This window comes from Zonotrichia albicollis, chromosome 9 (genome assembly GCF_047830755.1).
Source record: "Zonotrichia albicollis isolate bZonAlb1 chromosome 9, bZonAlb1.hap1, whole genome shotgun sequence".
Taxonomy (NCBI): Eukaryota; Metazoa; Chordata; class Aves; order Passeriformes; family Passerellidae; genus Zonotrichia; species Zonotrichia albicollis.
In genome coordinates this window covers 37,551,277-37,563,513 of record NC_133827.1, presented here as the reverse complement: position 1 = coordinate 37,563,513, position 12,237 = coordinate 37,551,277, and the positions used below count along the sequence as shown (strand labels likewise).

Below are 12,237 nucleotides of genomic sequence, written 5' to 3'. Positions count from 1 at the left end.
GTCCAGCACATCCTGTCCTGATACAGTAACTTGGGGCAGATATTCTGTGTAAAAGAAACTGGAAATGGACTCCAGTGTGTGCTTTGGTCTTTGTGCTCCTCTTTGTATCCATGGGATGCTGATTTTGATACGTGGACACCCTGTGCTAAGGTAAGGCAGAGGGACACAAACTGTTCCTCGGTTACTGTGTGCTCATTCTCGCTTCTGGGCAAATTGGAGGTGGTCTCTGCTTTCATGAACACTTGTTGCCACACAGGAGGATGCACAAAGGATGTACCTGCTCTCTGCTTGTTCCTGAGCTCACCTCACACTTCAACTCTGAGTCATTTGTGTGGGCTCATCCTGAGCTCTGGTGGTTGGTGCCAGGTGTTGGAAACCCAGTCTGCCTTTGAGAAAGTTTAGTGTGGTGAAAAAGTTCGTGTGCTGTTTTTGGGAAGCTCTTGAGGGCTTTGAGATGGGTGTACACCTGTATATTAATAGTAGTAGTAACATAATAATAATAACAATAATAATGATGATGATGATGATACCTTGTTCCCCTGCAGTACGGGCCGTATTCGGAGGTGACAGAGGTCACCACAGCAGCAGGACCACCAGGCCAGTGCAGAGCACCTTCCCTGTCCTTCCTGTCCAACACACGAGTCCTGGTCAGCTGGGAGGTGAGTCAGGTCCCTGCCTGTTTGATTCCACCTTGCTTACCCAGACCAGTATGCTCAGCACAGAACTCAAAAGTGAGCTTGAGAGCTGTTCACTGGGCTGGAGCTATCTTGTTATGCAGGGAAACCCTAGGTAGAAACTATTCTATTGTAGAAAATCATCTTCTCTGCTTTGCTCTGAAGAATTACAGAAAGCTGGACATGAGTCTTCCTGATGAGGATTCAGACACAAATCCTCCTGCACTGGCATCAGATGATAGAAGTGCACTCTGCAAGCTTTTAGCACATCAGCATGTTCTCATTTCGAATTATAAATATAAATATTTGATTTTGGCTGAAACTGGAGTCTCTGATACGGAATTAACTCTACATAAATACTTATGATGTAGGCCTTCTTCCCCCTCAAAAGTTTGTCTTTTTCCCAAATATTTACTTTTATTTTAGTTTGTGTGTGCATTCCTCCTCCATTCTTCAGCATCTTAGGCAGTGAGCTCAAGATAAGTGTTAGCTGAAGTGCTATGGGAATGATTGGTGCCATTAAAGAAAAAATGTTGTGTAATTAAGGCAGAGAAGAAAGGATGTTACCATAAATAATATTGTGATGTGGTTCAGTGGGAAAGTCTGTAGTTCTGCCACAGAGTTTCAGTGAAAATCCAGCAGCCATCCCAGCCCTGCTTCTATTTCTCAACAATGCACCTGTTGAGAAAGATGCTCAAATAAATTGTGCTAACAACATACCTAGATACAAACATAATCTGTGTTTCATTTAATAACACACAGGTGTATTTGGTGCAGTTTGGGGCTGTTAATATTTTTTGCAACTAGAAATCACATTGAACTTTCAAATGTTGCCTTTTCATGGTCAGGGATTTGCTCTCCCCAGCCAAGAAGCAGTGCTCCTGGTGGGTTCTCTATTTATTTGAAGGATATATTTGTTTACTCTAGCTAAAAATGAAGCTGTGGCTTGCAGTGGTTATGTTTTCTTAAAGAGTGCAATTTTTTGGCTGATATGAATTAGAAAGAAAAACAGTGAAACACTGTGGAGTGTGGCTAGAGAGCACACTGTGGTGCCCATTGTGATGCTTTTTTTTCAGATTTTGTTCTGAAATGTGGCTTAGGAGCTCTGGATGTTCCTGCTCACACATCTGGAAGCTCTGAGGCAGAGCCAGAGGAGCCCCTGTGCCTGTGCAGGGTGGTCACTGTGGTGTGCAGCAAGACTCTGGGTCCTTGCACTGGAAATTGCATCTTGCCCATCACAATCACAAAGTCCTTGCAGGCCACTCCTCTGCAGGCAGAGCAGGGCTTCCCTGAGCTGCTTCAGGCCACACAGTACAGCTCTAGGCAGTTCTGTTAAACACACTAAATATTCTGGTTTGGGAACTGTGCCTGTATTGGCTCATGTCCAGCACATTCAGGCATTGAATTTGTGTTCCCCTAAATAAAGGGATTGCTGGGGATATGGGGAATGGGACAGGTTTAGATTAGATATTGAGAAGAAATTCTGTGTGGTGAAGGTGATGAGACAATAAAGCAGTTTGTCCAGAGCAGCTGTGGCTGCACCATCCCTGGAGGTGTTCAAGGCCAGGTTGGATGGGCTTGGAGCAGCCTGGTCTGATGAAGGTGTCCTGCCCATGGCAGGGGTTGGAATTGAGGTGATTTTGAAGGTCCCTTTCAACCCAAACCATTGATAATTCTGCGATCCTGTGGGAGTCTCACTGTGGATGTGAACATGCCAGGATCACACTCCCAGGTCCCATTGTGAGTGTGAACGTGCCAGGATCACACTCCCAGGTCCCACTGTGGATGTGAACATGCCAGGATCACACTCCCAGGTCCCATTGTGAGTGTGAACATGCCAGGATCACACTCCCGGGTCCCATTGTGGGTGTGAGTGTGCCAGGATCACACTCCCAGGTCCCACTGTGGATGTGAACATGCCAGGATCACACTCCCAGGTCCCATTGTGAGTGTGAACATGCCAGGATCACACTCCCAGGTCCCACTGTGGGTGTGAACGTGCCAGGATCACACTCCCAGGTCCCATTCTGGCACTGATGGGTGACCTCCACAGAAACCTCAGGCCAGCTCCTCCCTTGCTGAGCTGGTTCTTTTCTCAGCACGTGAGTGACTGCTCCAGGCTCTGAGGCCACTGCTTCCAGAGCAGTGCTTTGATCTCTCAGCTAGGCTGCACTAGATTGATGCTTTTTTTATGTTCTCCACGGCTGAGCTTCTGCCAAGCCAGTGGAGAGACAATTTATTCCTGAGTGTCCTGATGGAAGGCAAAGTAGCTGTGTACACTCATTTCTGTGAATTTCAATCAGGTAATTTTTGTGCAGAATTGTCCTGTTTCAGTAACCTCTTAGGGAACATTAACTCAGTACATTTCTATTTGCAGCAGTAATGGTGTATTAATTTAAAAATAAGGGTGGTTGTTGGGCTTTTTTTCCATGTACTTCATTCCTTCCTCAGTGAAACACAGCGATCCAAAGTGCCCATTTCTGAACTGAACCACATAAATATTTGTGTTGCAGAGTCCTGAATGTTCTGGTACTGACATTTCTGAATACAGATTAGAGTGGGGAGAAGAGGAGGAATCTCTACAGCTTGCATATAGTGGCACAGAAACCTGCTTTGAAATCAGTGACTTGTCAGCAGCAACGCATTACTGCTGCAGGCTACAGGTAAGGCAGGGCTGCATGCATGGCCCTCTGAGAGCCAAACAGAGTTTCCTTCCACTGCTGTTCTCATTTTTATCATTACCCCCCTCTGGAGTTATGTGCTCTGTAAGGCAGGAGGAATGCACATTTATTTTAAGCAATACAAACTGATGTGCTACTTTAAAATTGTATTTCGTTATTTTTGGTGACTAATGCTTGTAAAGGCCACCTTGCCCTCTGATACCAAAACAAAATGGTTATGGTTTAGAAAATAAAAAAAAATAATAATTTTCTTAATGGTAAGGAGAGGTAAATATTATCCAACTCCCAACTGGATATTGAAGATTTCCCTGGCTTAAATAATGAATTCCAGCATCTGTTTAATTTATCAAGTAAGGGAAAGCGGCTGAGTAAATTCCTGTATGTAGAGGAGATGGTACTTGCCAGAAAGTGAGTTTCCATCTTTGCCATTTTGTCTCTTAGATTTGTGAGACAGGATCTCATATAGTCTTTACATTATTTCTTTTGCTCGATCTCTTTATCTCCTATATTTTCAGTAAAAGGTAGCAGTTAAAAAACATTTTGTATATCTGTGTGAAAGTAAAAAAACAGGGCTTTTCATCCTTTATGTCTACCAATAAATAAATGGAAGGTAAAGCAACTGGGAGTGAAATAAAAATATTTTACCTAAGATACTCTTCCACAAGATATATTTGTATGTGAAGGCAGAACACCCCCACTAATCCAACCCAAACACCCACCCAGCTGGTAGCATGTGGACCACCCAGGGTAATTTCTTTGATCAAGGACAACATGCATCTGTTGAGTGTTTCCTTATAGTTTTGGGGTTTTTTTAACCAGGATATTGAATTTTTTTCATTTTTTAGGGAAGAAGGTTTGGAGGAGCTGGCCAGCAGCCCAAGAGCTCAGGCCCCACAACTCAAATGTATTTTGTGTCTTGGCCTGAGCTGGTCTGTGCCTTGCTCTGGCACTCTGGGGAAGGAGAACGAGGGAATGTGTGAGAGGCTGGGAGGTGTGAGCCAGAAAGTGCCTCTTGTTTCTGCAAGAGGGAGAGCATTCAGCATCTGCTGGGCAGGGAGGAGGCTCTGAGACCACTGCTGTGGGGAGCCCAAGGAAAATTTTGTGTTAAAAATGGAAACAGCCAGCTGTATGGCATCTTTGATTTCCAGTGGGTGCTTATTTCAAACTACCTGCCACAAAAATGTTGCACAGATCTACTCAATTTTTAGTGCAGCCAGTATAATTTAATCTATAGGCAGAAGTTACAGGAAAGGCTCAACAGCAAGAAGATATTTTATTGAAGTCCATCAGTGACTCAGGTATTACTTTCTACAGAGTTTCATCCTCTGGATCTGATCCTCTGCATTATGTGAAAAATAATTTCTTACAAGATACACTGTAATCTTCAAACAATTGCACAAAAATCTCCCCACAAAGTAGATGTAACAGGCAAAGAAAATTAAATAGTGTTAGAAATGTTTATTTTATCTGTTACCAGATTTAACAGAAAAATTTCCTTTTTAAAAACAAAAAGATCCCCTAACCACATTTATTCAGCCTTCTAATAAACACACAGTATTGTTATCTCAATCTACAGTAATTCAATAAAGGGGAAAATTGAGGAATCAGGCATATCTAACTGCAGGGCAGACAATTGTCTTAACTGTTGCTCAACTTTTTTCCTGTAATGAATATTCCTGAAAACAATAGTGGCTTCTGCAGAGGGAAATGTTGTGTCACTTGGGGGTGGCAGGGGAAGGCAGCTAGGTAGCAAAGCCCCATCAGTTATGGTGATGAGATTGTCCAATAAAGCAGTTAAAAAACACCACTGACAATAAATTGCTTGGAGCGAGATACAAATGGCCAAACACTGGTTCAGAGGCAAGACAAATCATGTCATTGGCAGAGCACAAAACAGGGCTCACTTCTAACAGCTCCAGGAGTGCTGCATTAAATAGAAGATTTCCCTGGAGCAGGATTTGTTTTGAAGGGCTTTTTAAAGGCTGACAAATGTAACTTTATTATCTCTTTCTTCAGTTGAACAAAATGTCTCCTGGAAAAACAGAACATGGCTTTGTGTTTATATTATGCAGAGCAGAAATAAGTTATTATTTACTTTCTTATTTCTTATATGCTTAACACTGCAGTTAAGCATAGATTAGAAATCAAACAGTTGTTTGATGTGTCCTGTCATTGCCCCCAGAGTCCTGCTGGCAACATGGTAAGGCTTTTTCAATTAATTGTAACCTGATGGGAGAGTCTGGGCTAACTTTTCCAAATGTAAAGGAAATTTGGAGGGTGCTGGACAGCACTGAAGCTTTTTTGTGGAGGTCTGTGCCTTGTGGACTTGTGCAGTTTCTCCTGTAGCATGTTCTGTAAGCTCTCCCCATACCTTGTGTGCTGGCAGGATGCAGGAGCCCAGCAGGCAGATCCAGGGAAGGTGGTGTTGCCCATTTCATGCCATTCCTGATAACCTGGAGTGCTGCATCCAGTTGAAATAGGAATGTTTAGATGATATATAAAGAAAAAAATATCACTGCGCAGGCAATTAATGATCTAACAGTGGTCCAGAGGGGCTGTGCAATCTACATACCTGGAATTTTTCAGGACCCAACTGGGAAAAAAGCCTGAGCAACCTGGTCTGCATTGTCTGACCCTGGCTGGAGTGGCAGGTTGGACAAGATGAGTCCCACAGTCCTTCCAGCCTGTGTGGTTCTGTGATTGAGTTTATGGTAACCCTGAGGAGGTAACATCAGTCATTCCCTGGGCAATTCCAGTGCAGTGGGTACAGCTCTTGCCACTGGCTGAGCATCAGCTAGCTGATAAAACCCCAGGCCTGTACAGCTGTGCACTCTTGGGCTTGCTAAGACAGCAGCTTCTAATTAATGAGCAGAAAGGGGCCAGGTTTTGAAACTTGGTTTCCTCTGGGATTCAGGATCTATGGCTTAGGATGAGAAGCTTGATAAATTATTGCTCTCCTCTTTGGTGAGAGATACTGAGCTGTGTGCTTTGGTTGTGGTTTGGTGGTGAATTATGACTTTTCCGACTGTAATGATTTTGTGATTCTGGGGAAATGTTGAGTCATAGGCTTAATGCTGTGCTGAGGTCCTATATTCTTATTTCAGAAGCTTTTTAGCATTAAATTAGTAATCCATTTTCCAAATCAGGAATCAGGGTAGTTTTAAACAAGCCAAATATCCCCTATCTTTAGAGATATTTTGCTTGCATAAAGCATCTGTTTGGCCACCCTGCAGTATGCTGGGGACTTTGTACTGACTGTCTCCGTAACTTTGTGTAGCCAGTTTGCTGATGTCACCTGTCACTGGCAGCATGACTGTGACATTTTCCAAGGAAAATTAGGAACCAAATTAGGAACCAGGGTAGTTTTAAACAAGCCAAATATCCCCTATCTTTAGAAATATTTTGCTTGCATAAAGCATCTCATGGGATATCCTGCAGTATGCTGGGGACTTCGTACTGGGTGGCTCAGTAATTTTGGGTAGCCAGTTTGCTGAGGTCACCTGTCACTGGCAGTATGATTTACCAACCAAAGTTTGCCACTGATAAAAAGGGAAAGAGAAATACTCTGTTAGGGAAAAGAGATATATTCTCTAGTTTTTTTGAGACATTCCTGAGTGACCAAGGAAGATACTAATTCCCTAGGATAGCAGAGGTATGAGTCAGCTTCAGAGAGGAAGCCAGCAGTGCACATCCTCTGAAGAACTCATGCAGCTCTTCCAGCACATTCATCACGATGAACTTGATCCAGATGTGAAGGAGAGCACTGGTAAATGCTCTTTGTTTCCCTCCAGGCCATTAACCAGGCTGGAGCTGGGCCCTGCAGCGAGCTGGTGTCCTGCAGAACCCCCGCGGCCGTGCCTGACGCCGTCTCCACGCTGTCCGTGCTGCAGGACGAGCACGGGGCTGCCTGCCAGCCCTCACCCTCCGTGTGCCTTGTGCTGAGCTGGGAGGAGCCCAGCAACAACGGGGCTGAGATCACATCCTACAACATCGACCTGGGAGATGTCACCATCCCCGTGGGCAACGTGACCAGCCACGTCATCGATGGCTTGCTGCCCGAGACCTCGTACCGGTGAGTGCTGGGCACGGGCATGGGCATCGCACAGCTCTGCTTCACTCAGGAGATGCTCCTGCCATGGAGAGGGGTGAAAATGCCAACCAGCAACCCAAACAACCAGCCTAGGAGCACAGGAATCTGCAGTCATTCCTTTATGGAACTGCAAGTTCATGTTCAAATATTGTTTTCTCCCGCCTTTTTTCCTCTTTTCTCCTCTCCTCATATTATCGCTCACCTCTCCTCCTTTTTGAGTTGCTCTGCTAAGGTAAGGTTACACTGGTAATAATAAATCTTAAAATAAATAAATTTTAACGATAAGAAATAATTAAAATGACAGTGTTACATCTCATGTTTTTTCAGCTCCTTTGAAGTACTGTTCCAAGGGATTAAATTATTAAGTTATTGATCCCTGAGCAGGGTTAGCAATTTTCACACAATGAACTTTTATTTGTAGAGCTACAGCTATTTTTTGTCTCTGCTATATGGAGATTAATGAAAACATGATCTGAATTTAAAACCAATTTATATTGCTTCAGAGTCTAAATTGCTAAGTGGCATTGCCAAAATTTTATTAGTTTAATGTTCAGGCTTATATGTTTTCTCCCTAATTGCTAATTAAGAAAGAAAAATGGTTCCATGCAGGCAATGAACAGCAATACAACAGAATATGTGACAAAAGAAATTCTATTCTAAGTACTGTTCTAATAAAGACCAAAATTTGATCACAGAGTTGTAAAATTAGATGTCACAGACTTCCTGTAACATTTTTCTTTTAACTTTGTATTCAAGGTCACAGTCCTACAGATCTTGTAAATTAGAAGTTCATAATTCAAATTTTATCCTGTACCAAAGAAAAGAGAACTTGTTGTAGCAAGGATACAAATGCATACACTAGAAGTTACTTAAAGTGAGGAGCACACATTGCTTGCTCACAGATCATTCATATAAAGTTGAAGAGTTTGTTTATGGATTGGTCACCCAGCTGTAGAAATGCATCACCTTCGGGCAGCCTCGTATTCTGTGGCTTCTCCTGAAATGTTTGTTCAACCAAGACCCAAAAAAGCTGAAAAGGGAACTTTGAGCAACTCACTCAAGACAGAATGTGGCATTTAAATTCTTCACCAAAGTCTTATTTCAGTCTCTTTTTTAGCTGGTTCTCTGATTGTCTACAGCTTTCTTAAGGGAAATGGCTTCTTCAAGGCTTGGAAACACAGATTGGAATGATACTTTTTGCATTCTTGTTTCATTATTTTGTAAAAAGCACCATATTAAATCGCATAGTTTTAGTCAAGGATTCGTCCTGTCTCTGGTCCAAATGAAACAGCCAAAGCCACAAGCATTAACTGTTCTAAATATTGTTGTAAGACTAAGTTCCTACTAAAAAAAAACCCACTTGAAGAACACAGACCAGTGGGTGGCTGATCAGAAGTAAGAATGTAGGAAAGCTCTTTTGTTGAACAAGATCAGAGAAAAAAACCCCAAATCTTACAGCTCATTCCTGGAAGGGAAGACAAGTGACTGCAGTTGGATTGCAAATGCACCTCATCAATAGTTTGAAGTATTATTTTGCTAATCAAAAATAGATTTGTCAAAGTGTTTTGTTCATTAACTTGTTCACTGATATTTCTTCTTCAATCATATCTTGACACCTGTCTTTGATCAGACACTGTCTGCCCTGATAAATCCTTAAGGATTATCAGGCTTTGTGCTAAATGTTGGGGCATTTTCTGCCCTCCCTGGCTGAATCAGAGGAATGTTTCAGAACATCACTGATCTCATTCTCTACATTTCTCCACTGATGAGTCTTCTTTTTGTGTCAGTTTTGTCTAACACAACTTACTCTTTTCCCTCTCAAGTGTTTATTCCCTGCTGTGTTTAAAAACACAGTGAACATATTTTTCCTAGACTAAACAAGCCAAGTACTACTGGGTTGGAGGCTCTGAACTCCCTTGCCAAAATTTCAGCAGAATTTGAAGTAAATCAGCAAAGGGTTTATATGTTTCAGTTGAATTAGAATTCCAGTATCAATGTTTTTTGGTTTTGGGAAACCAAAATTGAAAGCAAATCTTGATTATTATGAATCCAGCAAGTCCAAAATTGGTAATTTAAATTGTTTTGGATAGGGGGTGATTGTGAAAGCCCGGCCATGTGGGCCCACCCTGTTAGCTTGGGTCTGGCACTGCTTTGCCTCCAGGTTCTCTGTGGGAATGGCCATAACAGGAGCAGCCCAAGAGTACACAGGGCAGCTCCAGGCTCTCTCTAGAGCAGAGCTCTAAGCTCCCAAGCTGGATGCTTTGTGTCCTGGCAGCAAATCCAGCCAGCACCCCATGAGAAGCATTTCCATCCCAAAATGCATTTAAGGCAGGAGGAGGTGGAAGATGCCTCTGTCACACTGCGAGTGGCCCTGGTAGGGCTGAGTCAGAGAACCCCTGCTCAGACCCAGCCCAGCTCTGCTGCTTCACAGAGCGCTGTGTAAACATCCTGGCTGGTGGGCAGCTGCAGAAATATGTCTGAGTTCTGCAGTCCCTCTGCTTTATTGACACAGCCACGAAGCTCTGGAAACTCAGATTATAGGGTAATATACTTGGCCTGGTTTTCTGTGAGCTGATGTAACTAGGAGTGAGTTAATAAATATTCCACAATAAATAAGTATTCAACAGTCACAGAAACACCAATTTTCTATTACAGTCTGTTCCCAAGCTTCGCTTCACACATTCCATAGATAATTGTGTTCTGCTGTTGAGATACTTCACTGCAAAACAACTTCCAATTTTTAAGAATGTTTCTCCTCTGAAGTTACACAGTGTCCAGAAATATATAGTAACATTATTAAATTTCAATAGCAACACTAAATTTGGTTTAGGAATAAAAATTCTATAAATATTTTAGATTTTTAAACTGTATCAAGTGAAAGTTGTGTTGGACTCAGTCTTGAAGGTCTCTTCCAACTTAGTCATTCTGTGAATTCTGAAAGATCATCCAAGATGGAGGGAAAAATTCATGTGGATGCTCAAATTAGCGAAGTTTAAGCAAGCTGTAAAACAAAATATATTTCAGAGTGTCAAGCTAAGTCTTCTTCCAGGAGTTTGAGTGGGGATTTGTGGGGCAGTGTGTGATTGCTCTTCATTGTGTCCAGGCTGCTGCTGATGGTGGAGGATGCTGCTTCCCCTCCTCTTTGGAAGTCCATGGCCTTTAAACTCCCACAGGTTTCCAGTGTATTGCAACTGGTGGCATTCCTCTTATGGGAACCAGGGAATCAAGGTCTTCTCATGTCAGACTGTAAAATTAATTCAAAAGTTAATTTTCCAGTTTGTTGGAATACTATACAAAGGATTTTGTGACCAATCTGAAAATAACATCCTGTTTAGTGTGTTTATTTTCCTGGGTCAAGAATCTCTTAAGAGAGAATGGTCTGTTAAATATCATTTCATGGTTTCTAAATTTGCCTAGTCTGATTTATGATTTTTCGTTCTAAATGTTTAAATGTTGTAGTGGGAAAATGTGAGAATGAATACAAATATTATTGGTCCAGGGTCTGCAGAATTAGACATATTCTTAAATACAGTCTTTACATTTTCAAAAAACCTGTTGTCAAATTGTGATTGTCAGATGGTTTAACAATCTTTCTTTCCAAGAGGATGTTTGGGGTATTTTCACTTAGAAACTATTAGTGGAAAAGTTGAAAGGAATTCAGGAAGTGCTTTTGCTGCAAATATTTCTACTTGTCTGTGCTATACTTTTACATGAAAATAGAGTTGATTTTTCCCAGTACCAGTTCTGTAAACAGGAATTGGTTTCCAGTTAACTCTGGATGCTCTCTCGCCCACCCTGGCTGTGCCACCCAGCTGGCAAAGCTCACTGTCACAGGCTGGGGCAGGACACTGAAAAGCACCTGAGCAGGAGCAGAGATGGTGCAGTAAAAGGGGCTCTCCCACCAACATCTGCTCTTCCCCCTTCTCCACATGGTCCTTTCTCCTTTTCTGCTTCCCTTCTTCCTCCTCCCCTTCCCTTTGGACTTTCTGATCCCCATGGAGCAGACACTGCTGGGGTTCAGAGGGAGGTGGCACCAGGGTTTGGGTTTGCACTGCCGTGTGCACAGGAAACACAAAATTAGTTGTTGGTGTGTGTCTGATGAAGCTCAGGCCCTGGGAATGATAGTGGCAATTTACAGAGCTTTATGGTGGTGCAATCAGCAGCAAAGAGTGGCCACATCAGCCATGATAGAGTCAAATAAATCAATTCCTGCTTTCCCACTGTCTTCACTCATTTGTAAAGATGCCTGTCTCTATTTTGAGGCTTAAGAGTTTCCATCAGTGTTACAGTGATGAGAGTCAGGAGGGGAGTGTGTGTGTGCATATTTGTGTGTGTCAGAAGGGGGGAGCAAGAACTCTGTGCAGCATAGGAAGGCAAGGAAAGAAATTAATCAGGAGACACATTTTTGCTTTGTGCAAATACCTGCCAAAAGCAAGACAAGGAAGTGCAGGTTTCTGTGCATGCATATATCTAAAAGATGTGATATTGGAGAAAGATTCATCCCACTGAGTGTTTTCAGGTGTGGTAGCTGCCAGTTGGAAACCAGCTGAGGTTACAGTGCTTGAGGAGAGGAGAGGCTTTGTTGTTACTGGGACTTTAAGTAATACCAAACAAAATAAAAGGATATATACTCTAGAACATGCTGCTGTAATCAATCTACAAAAGCAGTAGTAACATGTTGGAATATAGCTGTTACTGTTTATGTGCACATGCTAATGTGAGCTTGCTAGAATCCAGTGAAAATACAGGCAGGCTCTGTTTTTTTATTGGAAATACCATTAAATATTGATGT

The 12,237-nt window shown here is 42.5% G+C and overlaps 1 protein-coding gene across 1 annotated transcript in view; it reads left to right on the top strand.

Moving 5' to 3' along the window:
- FNDC3B (fibronectin type III domain containing 3B) overlaps nucleotides 1–12,237 on the top strand; it is a 184,442-nt gene that overhangs the window by 146,913 nt on the left and 25,292 nt on the right. Inside the window, exons 20-22 of the mRNA XM_074547428.1 lie at nucleotides 546–659; nucleotides 3,188–3,337; nucleotides 7,147–7,427. Of these exons, the coding sequence (XP_074403529.1) occupies nucleotides 546–659; nucleotides 3,188–3,337; nucleotides 7,147–7,427 (545 nt within the window). The remainder of the gene's footprint in view (nucleotides 1–545; nucleotides 660–3,187; nucleotides 3,338–7,146; nucleotides 7,428–12,237) is intronic.